We start from the raw sequence: 26,467 nt of genomic DNA, 5'->3' as shown, positions 1-26,467 counted from the left end.
TTGCTTGTGGATTGCCTTTCTCAAATATGAAAAGTGATTCCCCCCTGCGCTATAACTTACTGCTGCATCATGAGACCACCTTATAGGTGAGATATTTACCATAGGTAAGGGTTGTTACAGTATTCAGACAAATAATGAAATCATACTTTATCTGCTGCAGGAGAACTTCCTAGTGCTGTACGCATGTTTATTATTAGAAACCCTCCTTTATTAAAGGGTAAATACCACTTTGCTTTTAAACATGCTTTTAAGGAAGCAAATAGGGTTGCTGTAACAGAAAGATCCAGGAGAAGGAAAATTGATCATTCTGCATTTTTCCAGGCATTGCATGCAGCAGCTCTCTTGGGGATCTAAACCTTTTACAAGAATGATGAACTAAGCTGGTCCCCTAAAGAAATGGTGTTTTAATAGCAGCATAACTGGTATGAGATTTATAGGTGCATATGGTGGTTTTCAGACAATAAAGAACAAAATGGCTTGCTAGGGTTTGTTGTCCAGCTGTGACCAGTGTAGGAGAAAGGATGAAAAATTCAAGTGAAATCCCCACATACAGATCTGTGGCACATGACATGAGAAAAATTAGTGTTGGCGAGCAGAGCAAGGAAGTGCAATAGCCCTGAAAACCAACCTGGCGGGAGGTGCTAGCATTTGGACCTCAAGTGTAGATTTTTAGAAAGGTAAAAACATCAGTAGATTCTAAAGCTATTCAGGTTAGAAGATGGCACAAATTGCCATTACCGTGTCTTAAAGGAATTTGAGGGTATGCAACTCGTTGGCCAGCTTCAAAGGGAATAAGGGTCTTTTTAGTGTACATTGTAAATTTGTTGGTGTCCTGAAGGTAATAAGGAAAGTGAGTATATTTATAAACAGTCAGTCATTTATCACCATTTTATATCTTGTACCTTGATCAAACTTCTCTTGGCTTCTTGCCAATCTGCATTTCCCGAACCTAGAATAATGTAGCTATTGACAGTCCACACAGTTTTATGGAAAGTGGGCCTTGACCTCAAGGTGGTTTTGATGTTGCTTAATGATATGTCAGACCTTGATGGCTAAAGGTAATAGCATGGCTGTAAAACAGATAGGTTGCTCTAAAGTATTTGATTGAATGCCACCCAGTAACTTTGCAGGTGATGCTGAGATTTGGAGACTGATTAAAAATACAAGGCGTTTGCTGTAAGTGGCCTGGATTCTGAGATACTATCTACCTGCACAGAGCTTGTATGCTTGCATGTAGCCAAGTCCTGAGCTACCTGCCTGTAAGGAATGAAGGCAAGCCATGGAGGGGTTCAGCCCTGACAGCTAGTGACTGAGACAGAGGAGGCACGGGAAGAGAGGGGCAAGGGGCTGTGGGATCAGTCATGCCCAAGTGTCAATGCAGCAGCATAGCCAAGGGGGCTGATGTGATTAGTGAGCACAGAGGCTGACAGGTCATCAGGGCTAGGAACTGATCTTGAAGGTGAGACTGAAAGGAGAGATGTTTATACCTGCTATCTGTGCAACTGCTGAGGCCAGTGGTAACTGCCCAGTGACCAAGAAGGGTAATGGGGAAAAACTGGAGAAGACTCGAAGGGGAACCTGGAAAACAGTGAAAGGAGCTGAAAACTTATAATATCAGGCTGTGACTTCATCCATGAATCAGGCTGTTTCAGGAACAGGAAGCTGAAAATCAAGGGAGTCCTTTGGTTTGGCAGAGAAAGGTCATGACTGGCAGCTGGAAGTTGTCTGTAAACACAGACTCCAGGTCAGCCCCAGAGTCGTGGTGTGCCTGGCAGGTGGGTGCTGGTGTGGGTCACCTGGGTGGCTGCCGGCTTGGTCTCTGCTGTCAGCCGTAGTAGGGAGCTGTCAGAATGGCTCCTTGCCTCTCTGGGTGGTGGACTCCTTTCACTGGAAAAACGTCTGTCCTTGATTCCAAGCAATATGTTCAAGATGGTCTTCCTAGAAAGCCTGTAGAGAGGATGGGGCTTCCCTACTCATTCGCTGTGTAATGTATGGCACGGGCTTCAGCACTTCTGTAAAGACTCAGTAGCACGATACCCTACCAGTGAAATAAAAAAGAGGAGGAGGAGATCACCTGTGATGGAAGTTTTATTACGTATTCCTCAACAGTAACATCTGTTGCTTTGCTTATTGTGGTGGGATTTTTAAATTTTAGTCTTTGATTTCTTTTATTTTCTTTTATATTTTAGAATAGTCCTTATCAGCAGCAGAAGATCCTTCTGTAGCATATTTTCAGTGCTGCCATATCGAGACTGTACCCAAGTCGGGTATGTATATTTATACATGTACTGCATGTGTTGTGGTGTCATTGATTATTGAGCTGGAGAAGAGTACCCACCTGAAATCAATGTTCTTGAAAAACGTACTGTTTTTATTGTTTCTTCTGACTTCACTCATCTCTGACAAAGCGAGTACTCTAGACATGCAACTTTTATTTTATAAGCAGTCTTAGCTTTCTCATTCTCCCACGCAAACATGGTGCTACTGTATCTAGATTTCCAGAACTATAGATGATTTATTTGGATTTAAACAGAATACTTTTTTATTGTACATTTAGCCATTGGTCAGATTGTTCAGTCAGTGAAATCAGATTATTTTGGCCGTAATACCATACAGGTTCTTAGCTGGTGTAAGCAATGTCTGTGGAGCTGCCCTGCATCCCTTGATGTTGAGACACTAGACCTCTGATACAGAGAAGTTTATTCGAATTGAAGCAGCTGTTCAAAGACTGAGAAAGCTTTTTCTCTCCTACTGGAACCGCAGAAGCAAAAGAAAGTGGATTTGGCTGGGAGATGTCATCTGGCAGGCTCTGTGGCACGGCTTGCCGGGTGCCTTCAGAGTGGCAGCGCAGGGCCGGGAAGGGCAGAGCCGGTCGACCGCAAGTCCATGTCCCCCTGGCCGGAGGAGTAAGACGCGGCCGCTCGCTGGAGAGCTGAGAGTTGCCTGTAGCTGGGGTCGGCCCAGCGCCTGCAGGGCACAAAATCTGGGGGAAATACCCAGTTGGTACTCTGAGGCGGGTTTGAAAGACCCACAGATCATCTAGAGCCAAATTTATCCAGAGCATAAAAGATGAGTTTATCCACCTATTGAATTCTGGAGAATGATTTGCCACGAACTGCTTGTGCATTGGTAATTCGAAACAAAGGGAGATTATTTTTAATGCTCAAAGGGAAGGAGGCACCTTTGTAGCAGAATTGACTTGCTCTCCTGTGTCTTACAGTAAATTTTTTTGCTTAATTAAACTGGGATGACACATCAGGCAAATTCTTGACAGACTGGCAGCTTTGTTCCGTTTTCGTGGGTACACTGTCATTCTTTTATGGTCATTGCCGTGTGGAAATTACCTCTTCATTGAAAAAGGAATATATTTTGAAATGCTGATGACTAGTCACACCTTCTAAATCACAGCAGTAGCAAGCCGAGCTGCAAACCAAAATATTATTTCACCATGTAATGTCTTGTACCATGCTTGCACAGCAAGAAGGGCATGGGATGAGAAGGTAGCAAGTGCCAGTACAAAACAATCCAGCCCTGTTCCCTTTGCTAAAAAGCAAAGATGAAAAAAAAAAAGCCCTCTGTCTTTAGTGCATCAGAGGAAAAGAGAAACAATCCAGTGGCACCTCCTTCCAGGAACAGCTGGTGCAAAGAACAGATGAGGCAGTGTAGCGTGAACTGTGGCTACTCTGTTCGGGCTGTACGGTGTTTGCTTGCTTCTTTGCACATTTTGGATGTGTGATCAGAGGGGGAGAAGACACTGGTACCCTTTTGAAGTACTGTAGCGACAGCATCCTTTAGCTTTGCTTTCTCTGAACTTCTGGATTGCTAATGTCTGTCCCCAGGCAAGATATCCTAACTGGTTTGTGTTCTGCAAAGATAACTGAATAGTTTAAGAAAGGAAAAAAATTGTTGCGGGGAACCTTGGGCACGTCTGCAGTTAACACAGACCGGAGTAAGTCCTGGCAGGAGTGGGAGAATGGGATGGACGTGTGTGGAGGGGGGACTGCTCCACGTGAGAGGAGCTGACAACGGAGTTGCTGCTGCTTCTCCACCCCTGATCCGACTCGCGGGCGCTGTGGCCAGTGAGGAAATCTCCAGGCGCAGCTGTGTTTTGGGGAGGCTGCCAGCCCCCGCTATATTGTGTGCAGCGTAGAAGAGCTCTACTGTATCAATGCTGGCAGCTAAGCTGCACTAGCAGATCCATTTTACAAACCTGTCTGAAAGGCAGGTCCTGCAGACACAGCTAAACTCTGCATGCTTGGCCAGGGTGGATGGGGCAGCGTCACCCCTTACCAGCGCGCTGCAAGCAAAGTACTCGAGGCTGTGGGCCTTGCTTGCCACCTTCAAGCTACAGTAGCAAGCACCCTCCCTAAGGCCCCAGACGGTGTTTTTGAATGGTTGTACAAACACAAACAGAGGTGTCGGGTGTATGGAGAGGAGAGCCATGAAGTACATGAGAGGATGAAATTTGAGCTGTCCCCTGGGATGTCTTTCCCAAATCCCCCTCCCCGGCAGCTGGGCAGCTGCCGGCTCACCAGAGTGCGGCTGGCGGTGGGCTTCTGAAGGGAAATGTACTCTAGGCTGCTGGTGGTGAATGGTAGCTTTTGCTGCCTGTGGTTTCAGAAGGCCCACCTGGTGGTACTTGCTGGGGCTGAGAAGGTAGGACACCATCTGCCAGGGGAATTACTTTCTCTAGTTTTCTCCGTTATGCTGAAGAGAAGCGAAAAGTACAAAGCAAAGAGTGACATTGTGGGGAGAATAAAGTCATGAACGGAAGTAATCACTAGAGTTTTCTGTCTTCAGATTTTTTTCTGTATCTTGTATCTGACAGAAACCTAACGCTTTAACTTATAGTGCTTTTGTGCAAGGGGAAAGGGGGGAACTAAAACTAAATTGACAGAGGTTTTGAGATGCGTTGTCTCCTGCTGGAGTCACTGAGGGGCAGGTACTTATGTGGATCTGGGCCATAAATTGTCCTCTCCGGGTCTGGCTATGTTAAGATTGCCGGCATCTTTGCTGGTGGCATGAAGACAGGCACAGCTTTACCTGTTCCCATGGCCAAGAGTAGGGTAATGGGCAGGACCAGAGCTTGCTTTTCTTCCTCCATCTAGGCCAGCAGAGCAGCCGTGAGAGCAGGCACAGCCAGGTGAAAGCAATGTAAGGAAGGCTATACTGCAGGTTGGGAGCTGGAAGAGGCGCTGAGCATCTTGCCTGCTGGCTTCCCTTGTCCCCCAGCATCCTGCAGTGTTACAGCCCAAAGTCATCAGACCCTATGCGGGATTAGTGGTGGCTAAGAGTGGTGATGAGAGCGCTGCCCTGTACTGAGAGCACTGTAACAGTGCTATTGTCTTTGCTATTAAATTAACACACACACACATAAACGCTCATTGTCATTGCAGGCTGATCTGCAGAGGCAGGTGGCACCTGCAGGATCCAGCAACACTGATGATGTTACCTGAATGCTTGGCTTTGATTATGTTTTTGAGAAATACAAAGTCATTGTGTAAGGCACAGGTTAGAGGCAAGGCAGTTCAAGGGCTAGTGGTGGTACTGCAGGATCCGTTGTGCAGTTGCTACTCTTTTTTTCCCTGTTTTGGAAATCTTCGTGGCTAAAGGGTATTGAAGATCTGGATTTTTGTGCTGAACAAAATCTTGCTCACCTGGGAAACTTACATGCTGTTACCACACAGAGATTTTGCGGTAACTTTTATAAAGAGAAGACATGTATGAGGAGATGCAGCAGTGACTACTGAACCTTTTTTACTATTGTGGAGAGATACTTGCGCTTTATAAAAATAATTTCTTCTTTCCCTTCTCACCATTCACTGATGTTATACTATGGATCATATTGACACCGCAGTATTCTTTAATAATACTTACAAATTTGAAGCATTGTATGTAATGTTAGGCTAATACTATTCTTCGAGTTCCTCTTTTTAATGTAAGTGTAATACTCCAAAAGATGGAAGAGGTACTTTGTGAACGATACTGAAACTGAATTTCTGTCTCAGCATCCACTTTGTATCTTCCTAGCAGGAGATCAGAATTAATCCCTGTCTAGTTCTGCAGATGGGCAGAAAATGGGAGGTAATGCCAGTTATCAGAGGTGCGCCTTGTGCAACCCCTGAGCTGCTGTGGTAAACGCTGCCTTTGTCAAAGGCTGTCACAGCAAGTGGAGTTGAGCCATGGTGCTGTTCCTCTTCCAGGACAGGAGGAGATGCCCGGGTCACTAGCAGATAGCTGTCCCACCACACATGTATGCTGACCCACTCTAGGCCCTCAGAGGGGGTTCGTGTCATGGCAGACCAAAGAGCGGAGCTGCTTGCAGATGGATTAAACAAGAGTTGAAGGAATTATTTATTTGGAGGTGGACTTCAGACGGTGTGAGGTGAATTGGATTTCAGCCCTTTGAGCCAGGGATCAGACACAGCAGATATTAGCCGTTTAGCCATTGGGCAGGTCGTGCTCCGGGTGCTGGGATCATTGCTCCTGTCCCCGAAGAGGGATTGTTATGGCCAGGCACTCCCTTGCAGCCAGCACAGGGAATGTGCCTGCACGTCTTCTCTGCCCACCGCACTGCCCAGTGTGGTCTGCGCGAGGACACTCTGCAAAGCCTCCTACTGACCCCCGCCGGGATGGAGAAGGACCAGCTTCAGCTCTGCCTCCAGGTAGCTACCCTAGAAATGGCAAAATTCCTGGGCAGGCAACGAAGGGAATTGGTTTTCCATTGCTTGCCTGCCCTTGGAGCTTCTCTAGGCACAACTTCTCCTTCAGCTTCCAAGGAGATCGTACAACTCTGGCAGTCCTTGTGGATGTTGTTGGAGTCGCTTTCTGTGGCCTACAGGACATGGTGGCCTGCAGGAGGGCTCTTAATATGCTTGCAGCCAACGGAGAGCAATCCAGTTCTCATTAGTATTTTAAGGTGCCTAAGCACTTTCAGAAGAGGTGATGGCCATGTACGTCATGTATGTATAACATCACTGTTAGAGGTGTTACAAAGGAGGAATAAGGTGCCATATTGTCTGTCCCCCCAGGAAAAGAAGATAAGGAAGTTAGTTTGGTTTATAGTTCTGTTGTGTTGTGGGTTGTTTTTTTCTTTGGCATGCATCCTTATGGTTTGTGATTTAAAAACATGTTTTTGAAAAGGGACTTCGTAGGCTTGTTTTTGTTAATGGCAAAAACATTCACAGATTGAAATCGTACCTATTCTGATGATATTTTATTTTGTGGAGTTGTAAGAACCCTTTAAGAGTTTCCAAGTTCCTGTGAAGTCCTGCCCAGAGCATTGACCTGGAGACGCAGGGGAGGAGGAGAGCTGGTGATGTTGTGCGGATGCGGCACTGCAACACAGCCAGTCAGGCATTCGCCTGCTGTTGGGGCCAGAGGTGATGAGCTACAGGGCAGAAAAATCCAGAGCATCAGGCAGTGCACGTCCGTATAAAACCAGCCAATTCACCTCTTCTTTTATTCTGCATGGCAGTGAATTCATTAAGTGGTTAGAGATTTACCTGCAATAGGCATAGCTGCTGAATATTGCTGTCTTGACAAGAATATAGGTATTTATCTGACTAAACTTGCCTCCAGTTAAGGGAAATAATACAATATGAGTAATTGAATGGATTGAAGCCCAGGAAACAGACCGTTCTTCTGAATTAAAGCAGCAAGTCGTTAGACAAAAAGAATTGACGTTCTTCTCAGAAATGCTCCAAACCAGCTTCATCCAGTTTCTAAAGATACATCACTGATGAATTTAACTTTGAATTAACTAAGTGCTGGCCAGAACGCTAATGAGTTCAATGATGCTGTGAGCAAGAGGCTTTCAATGCCATCGCCCCAAGTAACATGTAGCCACAGCAGTCAGTGGGTCCATAGGCCAGAAATTCCCAACAGCCTTCGTTATCTAAACTCTGAAATCTTTGTTCATCTTCAGTGTTTAAACTGGGTAAGAAAGTTGTATGCAAATTTAGGCGTAAAGAAGTATTTAGGTGAGGTTGGCTCACACGCCGCACCCGTGGCGTCAGTTATTTGGCAGGTCTGGTAACAAGCATTGCAGTGAGTGTGGAAAACAGGGGAATATTTGTAGGAGGAATGGAAGCATGCAAATTGCCATAATGATAGTAGAACTAAGCACACAGCAAAGCGGGATACTCTGTTATGTCCTTCAGATTTGTTACCCACTTCCTTGCTACTCTTCCCCAAGAGATTTGGTATGCCGGGCAATTTTGATAAAGTCATTAACCTTGAGTGCTTTTCCTGAATATTTATCATTGTGTAGGCTTGGGGAAGGATAACTGTCTGGTTTTAGCCTATAATTGGGAAAGTGAAGTAACACTGCTCTTCTTTACAATTGCCCCCTTTCCTTGCTTCTCCCAAATCAAACAAAATGTAAAACCAAATGCAGAAAGATGCATAAATCTGGGGTTTTTTTCCACACCAGGACATTTGAAAACTAATCATCTCATGTATAAATTTTATAGAGCCACCATTGCTCATTTTTGTGAGGTGCCCTGTTCCCTTAGATTGAAATTCAGCTATGAACCCCCAAAGCTAATAGGTTTACATTTTGAACCTTTACTCTGTTTTGGGCAAAACATCAGGACAATAGCTGATGTGCTGACACCTGAATATGTTTGGAGAGAGAAAAAGGATAGTGGCCCATTAGAGCCAGCTTTCCAGGAGTTTCTCCACCTACTCTCCCTGTAAATTGCCACTGGAGTTCTTGTTCTAGCGACACTAATGGCAATTAGGATCTGAAAGCTCTCGATCAATTAAAGCAGGCAGTCTCAGGCAGCAGGAGATCTGCTGCTGGACTGGCTGGCAGTGCGTCTTTTCCAAAGCTGTCGTTGTGCTTGTCCCTATAAACAGAAACAATAAGTAGAAATTATTTATGGCAAAGGATAAGAACAGTATCTTATATCGATGTCTCATGAACCACCTTTGCTTTTAGGATAAATCTTGAGAGTCAGGAATCACTAAGCATAAAATACAGACACAAAAGGCTTACATCTTTAAATAACAGTTATCAGATTCCTTTTTGCAATAAGCAGGAGGCTTTTTCATGTATTTAGATATCTATTTAATATTTAATGAACTCCTGAATTATTCACAGGTTAAAGTGTTCAACTGTTGCTGTCATTTAAAGAGCAAGTGCCCAGCAGGAGTCTTGCATGGGACTTTATAGATCACATCAAAGCATAATGTTTGATTTGTTAAAGAAATGCTATACTTCCAAAGGTAACAGCATCCAATTTATGTTTTGTTAATCCTGGCCTGACTAACAAAAGACACGGTGAGATTTCCTGTTTTGATTCTTACCTACCTCCTCAGTACAACTTTTCATCATCCCACATCATATTTGGGATGCCAAGTCAGCCAGTATGTTCCAGGAAAATTGGTGAACTCTATTAGATGCAGAAACTTTTGGGTTTTGTCTGCAGTCCTGCATAACTAAAACAATATGCTTAGTTTTGAGTGTGGTTTATAACACTGCCTGGAAATGGTGTGCACCAACAGAATGTTTAGAGCTTGACATTGATGTAAATCAGGGTAACTCCCCAAACCTTGTCAGAAATTGGGATCTAATTTTCTGCTTCCTAAGGAAATGTCATCCCTGATCGTGTCATTTCCTCAGGCTTTCCCTGCTCAAATAAAGTGAAGGTAGTAAAATTAAGTTCCCATTATGTATTTTTTTTTTTTTTGGTGCCTGCTTGAGTGCCTTGAAAACTTTCTTATAAAGCAGTGTGGGAAAATAAACCTGAGGAAAATCAAATATGCAGAAGGGGAAGAAGGAAGTTTTCTTCACTTGCAATCCTCTTTGGCAAGGACCATCTTTCCTACTCTGCATGTTGTAAGCACCTTTTACTACTGGATATTGGTTTGTGCAGTTCCTCAGTCCCATCAGTAATCTAAATAGCTTGAACACAGCGAAAGTTTGATTTTTCTTTTTTTTTTTTTTTTTTTTTTTGTAATAAGGTGCCTGTCCTCCATATGCTGCTGCCCCGCAGGGCCTGTTGGCCGTGGTGCCATGCCAGGGCATGGTGTCCTGAGGAGTTTGGTGGCGGTGGTTGGCAGCACTGGTGCAGTGGTTGTGCCCAGCCAACCATCCTGACTGCACCCCAGGCACAACTCGCCCGTTTGCGGAAAGCGAAGCGGAGGCATGCCCCAGGTCTTCCCTGTTTGCTCTTGAGATTTTGGGAGTTTGGGGAGGAAGCAGCTGTGCTGGGGATCCCCCAGCAGCAAGGTGGCAGCCCCTGGGCTTGCTGAGGCATTTGTAAACTTATTTGTCTGTAATAGGAGAGAGGGAGAAAATGAAGGGTTGTCCTGCAAAAGCTTGTCTAGCTTCATGTTGGTTGTGGTAATGAGGACCTCTAAAAGGATGAAGTCAAGTCACCTAGGAATTTCATATCAAGTGTTCACTGAGGTCTTTTACCAGCGAGAGGAAGATGTGCATAAGCTTTTCACTGCACATTGTTTAGTTCTGATTTGTCTCAAGAGAGGGAGTTTAATTCTCTGTTTCATGGACAGGTTTCTCTCCAAACAGTAATGTTTTATTACTCTGTTTTACAACACAAGTGATCATATACTACCTAGAAATATAGAACATACGTAGAGGAGCAGAAGACCCTAAGTAGCCCTTGCTACTCAGGATGAGGGACAGTAACTGCAGGCTTGTTCACAGGGTCCTGAAGGTAGGAATCTTCTTTAGAAACATCTGAAAGAGAGAAAAGGTGGAGGCGTTGATGTCCATCAATCTTCAGCTCATGTCCAGGGATCGTTCCTGTGTGTGCTCACACTTGCCAGCTGACTCTGATCCCTGCTCCCAGAGCACTGATTGTTTGCAGTCCCCAGAGATACTCTTTTTTTTTTAAAGCTGCTGTGCTGACTCCTCAAAGGGTGCCGGATTTTCATTTGATGAGTTACAGTGTTATCTATCCTTATCTGTTAATTGCATGGAAACATTTTTCCATGACTTGTTTTCAAAGTCGTAGTGGCATTATTCCTTAGTCTGTGTCTGTGAGGTTTGGAGCGGAAGGAAACTAAACTGTTCTTACATTATTTCAGGTAATTCAGATTTTTGTTCCTCATTTTGGGGATTATGGGGTTTCTCAGGTTGTGTGTTTGTTTCCTGGATGAGACCTGCTGAAATGGTTACTATTTGTTATTTCTCTATGGGAAATAGTTCTTTTAAGCATGTTTTGCGCAAGAGCAGAGAAACTAATCCCATGCCTCTGACAGAGGGTTATTTTTACATAATTATTTGTCCAGCCCCTCAGAAATACGATATCAGGAAACAGGAATGATAATGTGACACTGTGCTAAGTGAACCCTGGTCAAGAAATGAAGAGGGCTTTGCTGGGATTAGAAACTCGATACAGTCTTTTCCTTTGTCGCAGAAGTGTGTTTTCCAGCAGATACGTGTGTTGGATCTTTCTAGCAGTGAGGTACATGATTCACTGGGGACTCACCGATTGCCGTGTTTCAGAGAAATAAAGTGAGCAACGGGTTTATAAGAGTCACAGTTCCCTCCCAGTACCAAGTTGTGTCAGATGCACCCATTGATGGGGAACCTTGCTTTGTACCACAGGTGGGCTATGAGGTGCAGCCTGGAACACACGGTGGGGTTTTTCTGTAACTACTGGCCATAATGTATTTTAGACCACACAGATACTGCCTGTAGGAAAAGTTGTCCGGTCTGTGCTTTGCATTGGCATGTTTGGATTAATGCTGCTGTACCTGATTTCAGCATTGGTGGTGGGAGGTGAGCCAGGCATGTGTATTAAGAGCTGTTTCTGCTCTGGTTTGTATTCCCCAGGGATATGAAGCTGGACGGCGGACGCCAGTGCCATTCTACAGGCGTGTGTCTGAAAGAGATAATTGGTCTTGAAGGTGTGGAGCTCGGAGCAGATGGGAAGGTGGGGATGCTTCAGTTCCTACCCTGTTAGATTTTATGTAATAAGGGGACCAAATTGTGTAACTAATAATAAGCACAGATATAAAAAATAAATTGTAACAAGCGGTGTAACACAATTAGCACAGTATATGCAAACTGAAATTCAGGAGGACTGCCCCAGCTGTCAGTGCAAACAACTCTGTTTCCTTGGGAAAAAACCCATCTGAGTCTGTAAAGCATTACTGAATCACGCCGCCTTCCCCTGGCTCTAGCAGGAGGTATCGCTGCAGAGTGTATTGTCAAGGGCTTGAAAATAATTTCTGGTGAAAGTTGTAAGCTGTAATTCTGTTTGCTCTCAATTTTATTTAATAAGATAAATTTTGCTTAGCAGCATAGTTTTCCAAATAGCAGGAATGCATTTTCCCCGATGGAATGCACCCACGAGTGCTGAGGGAGCTGGCGGATGTCATTGCTGAGCCACTCTCCATCATCTTTGAGAGGTCCTGGAGGACAGGAGAGGTGCCCGAGGACTGGAGAAAGGCCAGTGTCACTTCAGTCTTCAGAAAGGGCAAGAAGGAGGACCCAGGGAACTACAGGCCGGTCAGCCTCATCTCCATCCCGGGAAAGGTGATGGAGCAGCTTATCCTGGAGGTCGTCCTCAAGCAAGTGGAGGAAAAGAAGGTTATCAGGAGTAGTCAGCATAGATTCACCAAGGGGAAATCATGCTTGACCAATCTAATAGCTTTCTACGATGGCATGATGGGCTGGGTAGATGAGAGGAGAGCCGTGGATGTTGTCTACCTCGACTTCAGCAAGGCTTTTGACACGGTCTCCCATAACATCCTCCTAGGGAAGGTCAGGAAGTGTGGGCTGGATGAGTGGACAGTGAGGTGGATTGAGAACTGGCTGAATGGCAGAGCTCAGAGGGTTGTCAACAGCGGCGCTGAGTCTGGTTGGAGGCTGGTAACTAGTGGTGTCCCCCAGGGGTCAGTACTGGGCCCAGTCTTGTTTAACTTCTTCATCAACGACCTGGATGAAGAGTTAGAATGTACCCTCAGCAAGTTTGCTGATGACACAAAACTGGAAGGAGTGGTGGATACACAGAAGGCTGTGCTGCCATTCAACTGTCTTGGACAGGCTGGAGAGTTGGGCAGAGAGGAACCTGAATGAGGTTCAACAAGGGCAAATGCAGGGTCCTGCACCTGGGGAGGAACAACCCCATGCATCAGTACAGGCTTGGGGCGGACCTGCTGGAGAGCAGCTCTGTGGAGAGGGACCTGGGTGTCCTGGTGGACGACAGGTTGACCATGAGCCAGCAGTGTGCCCTGGCTGCCAAGAAGGCCAGTGGGATCCTGGGATGCATTAGAAGGAGTGTGGCCAGCAGGTCAAGGGAGGTTGTTCTTCCCCTCTACTCTGCCCTAGTGAAGCCCCATCTGGAGTACTGCATCCAGTTCTGGGCTCCCCAGTTCAAGAAAGATGAGGAGCTACTGGAGAGAGTCCAGCGGAGGGCTACAAGGATGGTGAGGGGACTGGAACATCTCTCCTGCGAGGAGAGGCTGAGGGAGCTGGGCTTGTTTAGCCTGAAGAAGAGAAGGCTGCGAGGAGACCTAATAAATGCTTATAAATATCTGAAGGGTGGGTGTCAGGAGGATGGGGCCAAGCTCTTTTCAGTGGTGCCCAGCGACAGGACAAGGGGCAACGGGCACAAACTGAAGCTTAGGAAGTTCCAGCTGAACATGAGGAAGAACTTCTTCCCTCTGAGGGTGATGGAGCCCTGGAACAGGCTGCCCAGGGAGGTTGTGGAGTCTCCTTCTCTGGAGATATTCAAGACCTGCCTGGACCAGGTCCTGTGCAGCCGGCTGTAGGTGACCCTGCTTCAGCAGGGAGTTTGGACTAGATGACCCACAGAGGTCCCTTCCAACCCCCGACCATTCTGTGATTCTGTGAAAACAGTAGTACAAATCTGATGAGTATTTCAAAATCCAAGTGTGCATTCACTTGAATAGAATAAACAATTATGAATCTTTAGGGAATGTGATCTGTTTTGAACAAATACATAGAGGAGAGAGAATTTTAATTGTAAATTAAAACAGTTTTTGCTGAAAGCCTGATTTACTTTTCACAGTTCAATTTACCCAGTCTGCCGTCATATATGGATTTACAGGCCGTAGGTCAATGGTGCTACACATGGTGTGCTCACCTAACCAGGTGTGAGGCCAAACCACAGGCTGTAAATTCCTGAGGACAATCCATCTGCTTATAAATCAATGAAAGCTGACATGATTTATTTGATACCTGTTCTGACCTCCTCTTAAACCAGCCTAGAGTCTGAGACTCTTTTTTACTTCAATATAATGTTATTTTAGGAAAATAAAGCTGCAGGAAGAAAGGCGTAGCCTATTCCTAGCCAAGGGTACAAGCAGAGAATCAGTACGCTCTAAAAATAATTTTGTCACAAGGTGTTCATTCACACTTAGTCCATGTTGGGAGGTAGTAAATGATCTCCCACAGCCATTGCTATAAACTGGTTGCACACTTACAACACAAGTAAGACTCTGCCAGACAAAATCCTAAAGGAGAAAAATACCGGAGAAAGTGCTGGAGTTTAGCAGCGTTGAAGTGATTTGCCTCTGGCTGCTCTATGCTGAGGGACTTGTATAGATGATGCTGTTTCAGTTATGAAGCAGCTGAAACCTGCTACAGAGAAGGCCCACTGGAAAAAAAAAAAAGAAAAAAATCACCCAACTGACATATTTTTAAATCTGACCCTCGAGTGGGCTTTTGTAAATCCATGTGTGTGTGTGTTTGAGGTTTTGTTTTGTTGAAGACTTAATGCCTTTGCAAAAGTTTTTTTTTTTTTTTTGCATGGTTAAACTGACTGCACTGAAGCAAATGTAGGTGACTGGAGTTTATTCATCTGTGCCTAAATATTAAATCCAGAAAATCCTCTGCTAACTTGGCTTCCCTCGCTTCCAACTGGGATGCACCAAAGGCATCACGCTGCGGCCGAGCTGGGCTGATGGTAACTGTCTCTCCATTCTGACTTTCTTTTTAGACGGTTTCTTATACACAGTTCCTGTTTCCCACCAATGCTCTGGGAGCTCGGAGGAACACGATAGACTCCACCTCATCCTTCTCCCAATTTCGCAATGCAAGCCATCGTAGCCTTTCTTTGGCAAGAGCTAACAGCACCCAGGGGAGCATTGATGCAGGTAACTTCTCAAGAAGCTTGTTTTAATATCCTTGGGTAACCCAGTGATAGGCATGATATTGTGAAGGATGGAGATATGTCATGTTTTAGCCCTCTTTTTTTTGCTTAAATTAAGCAAAATATAGTCTCACGTGGTGGGTGAAACACAGTTCGTTCCCTGTTTGTTTAGCAAAGCTGGCTTACGGATGATGGAAAGTTAAGTAAATAGGGCTGCGGGTTGTATCACCGGCCCCTGATGGCACTCGGCGTGCCTCCTCCTGTCACCAGCATTGTTTGTTCCGTCTGCATCAGGCTCAGCGTTACCTTCCTTTGCTGTGGAAAATTTACAGTGGCAACACAGGAGTCATAAACTGAAGGTGTAAATCATACTTGTGACCTTTATTAGGCTGGAAAGGGCTGTTCACAAACCCGGGCACAAAGCATACGCCAAAGCACTATATGCTTCAGATATTTTGGCACATTAAATGAAACAGATCAAAACATCTGCATAGACAGATGAAAACTTGTTGCCAGGAGTAGAAGCCACTGTGGAGGTTAATATAATTTTGCAGTTCTCTAAGCCCTAAATTTACATGTACCAGGTAATTCATAAGCTGTAGGTCCTCTGTGTCTTTTCAAATCGTGTTAGTGTTGAAATACTTAGAGTTTTTAAGATTTAGAGAAATCTTTCGACTTTTTCAAAAATCCTGCATGAAGATCATCTTGTGCATCCTCTGTCTGGGAACTCGTTTGCCACGTCTGTTAAGTCCAGAGATTTCTTGATATAATGAATTCCTTTCTTATATTTACCATTGTTTTACAGGTAGCGACCTGGGAGACTTTGTTGAATACGACCCGAATCTTTTAGATGATCCCCAATGGCCATGTGGCAAACATAAGCGGGTTTTAATATTTCCGTCATATATGGTAAGTGATATGCAAAATTAGGTGTAGCACAGGTAAATTTTGGTAACAATATTTTGAAGGTTGAGGTTACATTTGGCCATATTTTAAGATGATTAATATTATTTTTAATCTACTATTAGCAGCCTGTTTGGAACGCTTTGTTCTAAATGACAGTTACTTACTGGGACATGTAAAAACAAACTCATGGAGGTATTACAAAAGTAAATGCTTTTATTAGCACTATGTTTTATGAATGCTCTAGATGAAAGGCATGTTCAAACAATGCGTTCATTCTCTCACATTCAGAGGAAAATTTATACTTCCTCTGATTGGCATCTATTACAAAATAGGAGGATGCTCATTAGGGTTTTTCTGAAGTCATGAAGCTGCATTGTGTTGTGATTGTTATCATTCACTCCTCGGAACAGCACTTTGGTGTCTAGTAGAGCCTTTGTTTCCCAGGTATTTATTTCACCATGGGATAGTCCTTTCTTTAATTGCAGCAGTTATGAGCAGAGCCTGTATATTTTTCACTGTATCCAAACCCCATAACAATACAGACGCATAACTGTTCCTCGATCTGTGCTCTAACTCAGTGTTTTCTGTGGCGAGAGACTTCTGTAGCCTTTTTTCGGTTGCACCAAGTCTGTAGACTTTGGTGTGCTATTTTGGCAGGTCTGTTGCAAGACGCAGTGCCGTCATAGGCATGTGAGCATGTATCTGTCTGAATTATACATCCGAAGTAGTAGTAGGCAGCAGGGAAAAGCTGCTTTTTTTTTTTTTCTTCCAAAGTGGTGACCTAGTACTCGCATCTATATACAAGAAGGATAGGGTTTGATATACAAGTAGGATAGGATTTGAAACACTGAGGTCTAAAGCGTCATCCATGTCCTCACTTAACTTGAAACAGAAGATACTATTTAAGAAACTGCTGATGTATATAAAGATACAGTCTTTGTAGGTTCTCTTCTTCCCCCCACCCTGGTTTTCATTTGATAATAGGGCTCTTGGGTGCTCCTTCTTAAAAATAAATGGATTTGAAGTGTTTCGTGTGGACTGAAACTTGTCTCCTTGCTGGCAGGAGCATTCTGCCTGTTGCACAAAGAGGCTTAATTGAACTCTGACGCTGTGTTTGTCCTAAATTTCCAAATGGGAAGTCCAATATGTCCTCTGCTTACTTTCATCCGGTTTGACTTTTAGGGTTGGCAAGTTATTTTTTGGCTGCCAACCCACAAAATGTTAACCTTTCATGGCAGCTACTTCTGGGTGGGAAAACATTTGTTAGGTGTTGGTATGGTTATTGTCATGGGCAGGTGACTGTCTTCCCTCAGAGAGAAAGACGTTGTTAACAGGCATCCAAAGTGAACATAGCTTTGGCAGTCATGGTTGTGTTTCCAGCCTTCCTCAGGCTGCGGATGTGTGCCAGGCAATCCGAGTCCTCTGGGATCGCCTGAGGTCTTTGATCCCTTTTCACCTTGGTGCTGAGATGGACACGGTTGGGTGAGTCGGAATAGAGCAGCCAGGATAGCGTCCTGCAGGGGAGGTCTCTGAGGCCCAGGAGCGGGTGTTCGATGCTCTGCTTTTCCATACGCTCCTTAAGCACAGTATTTTGAGGTCTGTATTTGTACTTCTGTTGCAAAAAGGAGCTGACTGGGGATTTCCACTGAGACAGGGGAATAGCTAGATACTTTATAGGTGAAAAATGGACTTCAAGGGCAATTGTTAAAATCAATGTCGTTGCTTGTCTAAAATATATCTGCATTGACAGGGATCTCCCTGGTTTTTCATTTTCTCTAGGGGTTAATTACTGCTGTGTCTGGAAAAATGCCTTACCTGACATTTTGGGGGTTTTTTTGCCTGAATTGCTTTCCAGCCTTCACTTCTTCAGCGCTTCCTGAGGGTCTGCAGCACTCGCATCCCCATCTCTGAAGGCAGGCACTAATCTACGAGAGGGCTGAGGGTCATGAAGTATTGCGTTTCTTTTGTTGGTGGGAATCACAGGTGCCTGCCAAGAGCTCTTTTGTCCAAGGATTTTGCCTGCCCGTGGTCGAAGCAGCACAGCTGTGATGCCACGCAGGAGCTGCACAGCTTTGCAAGAAGCCAAAAAGGCGGTGGTTGTTCTTCAGTGCTTGGCTGAGAAATTTCAGAAAGGGCTGGTGCTCCCTCCAGCTGAAAGAAGGGGGAACAGGTGGTGCCGGAGTGTCCCAGGAGCTTGCAGGTTGAACAGGGTTTTGCAATTCCATCTGCAGGTACGGAGGGCTTGTGCATCGAGCTGGTGAATATAGGGCCATGTTGGCTATGCAGGAGACTTTACTGGCATCCATAATGAGACTTTCCTGACTCAGCTGGCATTCCCCCTCCCTGCAGTTCACATCAGTGTGAACAGGAGCATAATAGGCTGTAATTTCAAGTCATTTGCTTCCCCAGACATAAAAATTGGCATGTTCTGCAATTAAAGCAAATCGCAGTCTGAGGCCAGTGAGAAACCCGTGGTCTTTCCCTGACCACACAGAGCCACCGCGGTAGTGACAGACCTCTGCCAAAGGACTGCGGAGCTGCAGAGCTGCTGCGCAAGGACTGACACCAGTCTCTGGTCCCGAGCAGAACGTGGCTGTAGTTACTGCCTCTCGCAAGCGCCGCAGCAGCTGAGAGCAGCTCTCATGTCGGCACCGAACCTTTTGTTGTGTGTGGAGAGCTGCAGCTTGTAATTAAAGTTTCATTACTTGGCCAGCGTTTAGCGTTAATGCTTGGCAGCTGCAAGCTCATAGATGTTCCCCCCGCCCTCCTTAGGGATGCCAGAGCAATTACTGGGGGGAAGGTGTGTGAGAGGGACGAGGTGGGGACGAGCAGCGCTGGCTGCCGGACGGAGCTGCCTGCACCCGCGTTGTTGCTGGGAGCCTGGCTCGCGCTTTGCAGGCCAGGGTTCCTCCGCTGAGGTCGGTGTGGGGGCCGCATCGGTCAACACTGCAGGCTTTATCCCGAGCCACAAAATGTGTGGCCTGGCCTGGATTTTACTCTGAAATATGTGCAGTTAGTGCTCGACATGCAGTTCCCTCCATTTTTGTGGAGCCCGAGTTTATCGCCACTGATATTGGCTTTATAATCTCGCAGTTTTACTGAGCTGAATTAGTCCTGACTTGCAGAGAGTTTTTAACTGCAAGTCCTCAGCTGTTTTCAAGGAGTAGCTGAGCTTCCTCCTTGGTGATGGCTGGGGGGAAGGAGAAGTGTTTTCAGTTTGGTCTTTTTTTTTTTTTGCAGCGAAGTTCCTGGCTTGAAAGGGTGCACACTTCCCTGTCGCATTTCTAAAGGGAATACCCACAAGCAGGCTGTCAGGGGGCGATGCTGAAAAAGCAGCTTCAGTACTTTCCCAGCTTAAACTTTATGGCTTCTATTAATTGTATTAGTCATACTTAAATTGTGGTCTGCCCTGGAGAATTCATTTCGCTGTATTTCATCTTTGTAGGAGAGTCTACAGTCTCTGCTGCAATATAAACAGTAAGAGGTAGAAAAATTTCATGCCAGGGGGAGGAGGGAAACATCATGTCATGGTTAACAGATGTCTTCCTGGCTGATACTGCTAAAACAGGAATTCTTGCAGATTCTTAAATCTCTCTGGAATAGGAACTTGATATCTACCAGACAGAGCCGTAATTTCTTTGCTAGAGTCTCATGTTGACCAGCATACGTCCAGGCTTATCAGTGCCTCTCTGCATTCTTGCCAGCAGAAACAAGGAGGAAACTCACTCTGCAGTGGGCCTGAGGCTGACCCCCTCAGTCCTGCTTTTGTTGGTAACACAAAAAACACAGGAGCATTTTAGCCGGCTGCTGTGCGCTGCCAAAACTTGCAGCAAAAGCAGAAAAGCCCAGATCAGTAGCATCTTGACTTTGAGTGACCCTGCTGTAACAACATCCCTGCAATATCCATCTATCCGTGCCCGAGGGAGACGCTTAAAAATTGGTTTGGGTTCTTAACTACAGTTTCAGAGCGTTGGTTTAATTGTGTCGAAATAAATGGATGCCTCTACACCACTGATAAAAGAGCATGTCGCAGAAGTCTGCAGGGCTCTTACAGCACGCTGACTGTCCGCCTGCATTTGCCAGGTACTGCACTAGTGTCAAGCACAGCCAGGCTGTGTTATTAAATATTAGTCCTCCTGTGTGATTTTAAAATTAGAACTGCTCGCTGCCCTGCCCGTTCAGTCTAACAGAAGCCCTGGATGGTGATACAGCGCGTTCGGTCCCTCGCTCCCCCGTTCTGCCTTTCACAAGGAGCTTCAAGGTCAGGAGTGCTCCGCTACAGCCGGCGTCCTTCGGTGCCGTCGCCCTGTTCTTCGAGCCGCTTCCGCAGCTGTAAATTAAGCATCTCCAGACTTCTTTTTTATCAGCTGCTGACCTTGTACCCAAAAGTCCCAGGGAGCAGAGGATCACAGTGGTGGCATATATTCATATTTAAACCCCGTGCTCTATGCATTTGGTGCTGTATTTGGCAGAGACTTCAATAGACACCTATTTAGTAACAATGACACACTGTGTTAATTGAGAAGGATTGTAGTGTGTTAACTGTATAAAATAAACGGACGCCCTTCCACGTACTTTAATTCAAAGAGGCAGTTTTGAGATTGTTTGCCCTGTGAAATTCTAAATCTTTCAGTTTAAAATCCTTGAATGTTAATAATTTTCTAACAATGGAAACATCTTCTTTTAGTTTCTTTTCCTTTTTTGTGTGTGGGTTTTTTATTATAAAGAAGGAGTCACTCCCATTTTCCATCACTGTTTTAAGCCTCTGCTCTAGCAGGATTTCCCATATATATACGTTTTCAGCCATAAGTGTATGCATTAGGTTACTGACAGTTTACAGCTACATAGCTGGTCACCTATGGTAGGCATTAAGGTGTGCAGAGTCATTGACTTTATTTATTACGAGATTGAGAAGTTATCATTGATCTACTGAAAGTCTGTTAAAGGTGTCAGTCTTCTATGTGCTCTCTGTGAAGTACATTTGTTAGAGGGTACACAGTGATGACAGCTGAAGAGAGCTTGTCATATACCTTTTATTTTATTCACCTATTTCATTCGGATTTTATCCTGCATAATTGGGAGATGGAGGCATCCAAGGCTAGATCATCTTTTACTGGTAGCGTGCCAGAGTAGGATTTATTTTCAACAATATTTCATCTTGCCAGTCTTTCCAACCATTTCAGGCATCCTTCCTCCTCCCATATTTATGAAACTATATATACAGCTTTCCTGTGAGAAAGCAGCTGCTCGAAAACGCTGGTGAATAACGCACAAGCTAACCTCCAAGTTCAAAACTGCCAGCCATGCAGAAAGTGTGCAGAGTGCGGACTTCGGCCAAAGCATTCGTCATGTTGTCCAGGCATCTGTCAGCTACCATATATCAAGGCTTTCATTTGTCTTGTGCAACTTCCATCGCCAAACTAAAATGCACATACACAGATTTGTGTACAGAGAATGTGAACAGAGCTCACAGGAGTATTGCTGAACACTGAAGCGAAATGTGTTTTGCGCAAATAAGCTGTGAGAAACAAGACAGAAGATTCTGGATGACAGAAGTTACAAACATTGGAGATGAGAGAGTGAGGGAGGCAGTTTGGTAGTTCCCAGTGCCTTGCTCGTGTGTCTGGCGGCTCTAGGAGCGCAGAGTGCCTGCCTTGGTAAGGAATAACACTATGTATAAGAAAACGTGTTTGGATAGAAAAATGCTGTGCTCCTTTTAGGGAAATATTTGCAAATCCTTCATAAAATTCGGGGCATCAGTGCTGAACGGTGCTCTTACACGGGCAACACTAGAATTGTTCCAGACAGGCAAAAATCTACACCGTTTACAGTCATGCCTTCTCCTCAACATGGCAACTTCGTCTGGCACTCAGAGGCAGCTCGAGCACAAGGAATGGCCCAAAACAGAGAAGAGAAGCACAAATGCTGAGCAGAGAGAAGGCAGCGACAGACAGCGTTAGGTCTGAGCCCTCCCATGCCAGATCCCAGCTGGTCCTTATGGGTCACTGGGCCACCCCAGAGGTCTCCTCCACTCCATCCTTCATGGGCAGGGGCAGCGGTGGGCGTTGCTGAGCCGTTCATGGGGTGCAGGAGGTGCCCCAGGCAGGAGTGGGGTCAGGGACCAGGGTTTCCATGGAACCTCGTGGGTGCCCCAGCCACGGTATGACAGCGAGAAGGGTGCTCGGGTTCCTGGTCAGAAACAGAAGGGGCAACCAATTTGATCACTCAACAGACGCTAATTTAGTATTTGCTTTTAAATTACCTGTCAACAGATCTTTTTTTTTCTTTCTTTCTTTTTTTTGCTGCCTGCCTCACTGGTGGGCAGGATCCCACATGCACGCGTTTCTGTAGGCACCAGCTGGGCAAACAGCATCCCACTGCTCAAAGCTGGCTTCTGCAGCAGCTATGGAAAAATAAAAATCAAGGGGAAAAAAAAAAAAGTTGCACAATTCCTTTTCTTGAGAATAAGGGTAGTTAGCTGAGCTCTCCAGCATGGCACTGACAAGATGAGACAGCTGCCTTAGAGCCAGTGTGTTCAAACACGCTGCCGTTATCCTGTTACATGAATCAAAACCAGCACACACCAGCTTTCATCTGGATTTCATTATTGTGATTTATATCATAGAGACTGTTGTCTCGCAGGAAGCAGCAGTATTCGGAGTTGGAGAGGGAGATTCTTATCAACAGGACAAAGCTGACAAATCTCTGCATTTAAAAATAGCCGTACCTCCTTACCATTTTCAGTTTTAAGCCGTCTGCTTATTCTCAAGCCTCTAAGTGCTTTGCTTTAAATAAAATCTAAAAAGAAGGGACTTTTCTCCTTCTAAAGAGAATTTAGCTGAATTCTGGCAGATCTCCCACGGGCTGGAGGAGTCCCAGGTAAAACAGACGGTGCCTGCAGAGCAGCTGTGGGGAACGGTGCACCCCGGGGGGCTGCTGCGGAGCCCGGGGCTCGCTCCCCTCTGCACAGTTGCCCCCGGAGCTGGCGTTGTGCCGGCACCTGCTTGTTAGAGGTGAAAGCAACTGCAGCTTGGTGTCCAGCATAATTCCTGAGCCGCTGAGTCCGGAGGATGGTCGGGCCCTCCCTCCGCTGCCGTGCCCTCTACAGCAAGGTGGCTTCTGTCGTTCATGCGTGATTGTGTCCTCCTCTGCACGAGGGAACAGGGACTACCTGGAGAGAGCCAAACACAAGTCTGCTGGAAAAACCCGTGATCATTTGGAGGGAGATAATTAAGATGAAACTAAGGAGCTCTGTGGTAATGGAGAGCAAACAACAGGCGGTTAGGTTTGCAGTGAAGCATGAAATAAGGTGTCGTGTAGCTTTGCACGGTAGCACCAAGCTCACTCTTTCTAGGATTGCCCAAGACCATCAAAGAATGCTGCTAGTAACTAAAATCATCTTTGGATTTAATAGCAGGTGACCTTTAATGTGCTCAGTGTCTCCTGACTCTGTAAGCATGTGCACCATGGACCGATGCTTCTGTACTTTTGGGTAGCAGATGGCAATGGTCCAAATTATGTTATGTGAGTTGTTATGGTAGTCCTACAGCAGTACTAAGGGGAACCCTATTAATGACAATTCCCAGTGTATCTGCGTGTCAGCAGCACCCAGCTTGCAGATAATCCTCTGGAAACAAAACCGAGGAGCAGGCAGGCAGTGACGTCCCGGGGAAGGAAAGGAGAGGAATAATTGGTAAGATCCTCATTCTTCTGCTTCGGAGGGCTGAGCCCTGCCAGGTGAGGTGGAGCACGAAGCTGCCTGCAACAGAGAGCCACGGCTGCCTGGGCTTGTGTGTACGTCCTTCCAGCCTCCACAGGGTTAAAACCAGGCAGACCCACACATTCAGCTGAAGCCTTTCCCTCTGACCCCGCATAGGGCAGGGTTCCCTCTCCCTGCCTTTTCCTCTCTTGCTTTTATTCAGGCGAGGCAGCATATGGATTTTTAACCTCAGCGGCACTGCAGCGTCTGCCTGGACCTGCGCTCGAGCTTGTCCATAGGCACGCAGTGCAGCGGGGGTAGCTGAAGAGGGTTGGGGTGTCTTTCTCCTTTTTGATCATTTCTTAGAACTGGCAGCTTTGTGTAATAGGACTGAATTTCCTTAATAATTTTTCCCCTTTATTGAGCAAAATTTGGACTGGTGCCTGACACGTAACTGTATTGCAGGGGGCTCACAAGAATTTATACTTGGGAAAATGGCAGGCAGGTGTTGCGCGTGACGTGCCCAGCAGAATTACCTGCCAGGATGTAGTGGGGAGCAGTTTATCTGGGCAGATGATGCTTATCACACTGCAAATCAGATAGCAGAATGGCCCACATTGTGAAAGGTTGTGTGTGACCGTTACAGCACCCTGTGGCAAGAACTTGTTTTTTTCCTCTGTATTACAGTATGTTTACCTCAAATACTGCTGTGCTCTATTCAGGGGAAACGCATGCTCTGCTTTCTTTTAAATTCCTATAATTATAATTTATTTCAGTACCATGTCTCGTAAATAAAGCACAGGAAAAGTTATGTGTGTTTTACTCCCCTTCATGCTCATTTCGGATCCAGACAAGAACATGATCGGATAACAACAGCTGTCCAGTTGCTCTCTGGAGCCATTACACTCTCTCCTCCCCAAGCCCTTCCATATACTATTTTAATTCTTGAAAAAAACCAGCAAGCATATGCGGTCAGTCTTACTGGCTGATGCAGATTCCCATGAGGATATAATACAGCGAGGCTCCATCTTCTATAAAGGCATAACATGCAACAAGTGTTTTGCATGCCTCTTTCCATGTCTTGTTGTTTAGCGTTAATAGCCCTTTGCCATGATATGGGTCAATCATAAATAGATATTAGAAGGGAAAAGTCATTTCAGTGGAAGGAGAATGCACTGCACTGCAGACTGCTGCCCTTCCGCAGCTCGTGCTTGAAGCTGGCTGGGAGCTGGGTGCCTGGGGATGACATTGTTCCTTGGCCACCCAAGCTGGGGCTCTTCTCTGCTTCTATCTGAGGGGCAGAACAGCAAAGCCAGGAAGAGAATTGGCACATCCCCGCAATGAAGTTTGGTTTCTTCTTCAGCTGATAGATTTTGGCCAGGTGGGTGATGACAGAGGATTTGGGACAAATGCTTCCAGAATGAAGACTGAAGGAATGAGAGAAGTGCTGCACACCCATAGGTGCAAGCGCTGTCGTTGCAGTACTGGCCAGGAGGACCCTCTGCTACTTGGGGAAATTCTTTAGGTTGTGACAAAAAGGAAAAGCAAACTCAAGTAAAGGAAATAGACTGTACACTTTGATTGTTGTCCTAACTCAATATTTTTGTCCACTTACTCCCTAACTTAGGACAGCTTTATTGTCTTGCTCCTCACTGAATAACCTGCCATGTAGGCTAATTACCTGTTTTATCACAAATGTACGCTCTTGACAGTCAAGAATTTGCATCAGCAGTTCCTTTGAGGAATCAATTTGAGAGAGACTCACAACATGTCTCAGAACCACATGGAGATATAGGCACAAAATCTGGTCATCAGATCAGTTATTGTGATGAGGTTTTTTTGGTTTAACAATACTTTTCAGCTAGGTTTCATCCACCCACTTTTACCTTAAACTCACTCTTCGCAATGCTTAGAGGACTGTAAGAAGGTATGTGGTGGTGTTTGGGGCTTGTGCTGAACAGTCGTCTCAGATTTCAAGTCACTTGTTCTGATGGAGCAGTCACAAACAGATTGTTGCCTTATTTCAGACTTCGTTTTCCCCTCTGCTGAAAGCATTGAGACCGACCGGCACTTGTTTGGTATTGCTTGCTTTGGGGAATTGAGTGATCTCGTTTGTTACAAACTGAAAGAGCAGTTCTCTGTTGACCATGTGTTACAGACCACAGTCATAGACTACGTGAAGCCATCAGATCTCAAGAAGGACATGAATGAGACCTTTAAGGAGAAGTTCCCTCACATCAAGTTAACCCTCAGTAAAATAAGAAGGTACATTGCCAGTCTTGGTAAGGCCGTGACGTGCTGCAGCTGTCTCACATGTCAGTGCAATTGCTGCTGTACATGAGGGGGAAGCACAGCACTGCTCCATCTTCCAGGAGCAGTGACCAGCAGAGGTGCAGAATGCATCAGATGATTGCTTTGATTAGTGGCCTGAGTAAGCAAGATAGGGGAACATGAAAACACGCACCAGTCAGGTGTCAAACACGGCATCTGATGGGATGAGGATGCGAGCTGGGCATGCACTATGCTAAAATATCCAGATAAACAGCATAACGGAGAGTCTAAGCTCATGGCACTTAGCTTAAAAAGAGCCTGAGGAAAGAGAATTGCTGACTTTTGTGCCTTGTCCAGAGAGCACGGCCAGAAGCAAAACAAGTGGTCAGCTTCCCAGCAAAGCTGCAATATTTCATCACCGTTTCCAGTGTAGCAGGCTAGACATACTGCTTCACTGAAGTAATAATGATTTCATTTGACTGAAGTGGCCAGGAGG

At 45.5% G+C, this 26,467-nt stretch overlaps 1 protein-coding gene across 2 annotated transcripts in view; it reads left to right on the top strand.

Annotated features, from left to right (window-relative positions):
- The window catches only part of CABLES1 (Cdk5 and Abl enzyme substrate 1), a 75,882-nt gene that overhangs the window by 44,021 nt on the left and 5,394 nt on the right, over positions 1-26,467 (top strand). For both annotated transcript variants that reach the window (XM_075416328.1, XM_075416327.1), the window contains exons 4-8: positions 2,190-2,267; positions 11,810-11,909; positions 14,943-15,099; positions 15,901-16,004; positions 25,859-25,965. In XM_075416328.1, coding sequence (XP_075272443.1) covers positions 2,190-2,267; positions 11,810-11,909; positions 14,943-15,099; positions 15,901-16,004; positions 25,859-25,965 — 546 coding nt within the window. The remainder of the gene's footprint in view (positions 1-2,189; positions 2,268-11,809; positions 11,910-14,942; positions 15,100-15,900; positions 16,005-25,858; positions 25,966-26,467) is intronic.

The sequence above is a fragment of the Opisthocomus hoazin genome, chromosome 3 (genome assembly GCF_030867145.1).
Source record: "Opisthocomus hoazin isolate bOpiHoa1 chromosome 3, bOpiHoa1.hap1, whole genome shotgun sequence".
In the NCBI taxonomy this organism is placed as follows: domain Eukaryota; kingdom Metazoa; phylum Chordata; class Aves; order Opisthocomiformes; family Opisthocomidae; genus Opisthocomus; species Opisthocomus hoazin.
The sequence above is the reverse complement of the archived record's forward strand: the minus strand, read 5'-3'. Positions and strand labels throughout refer to the sequence as shown.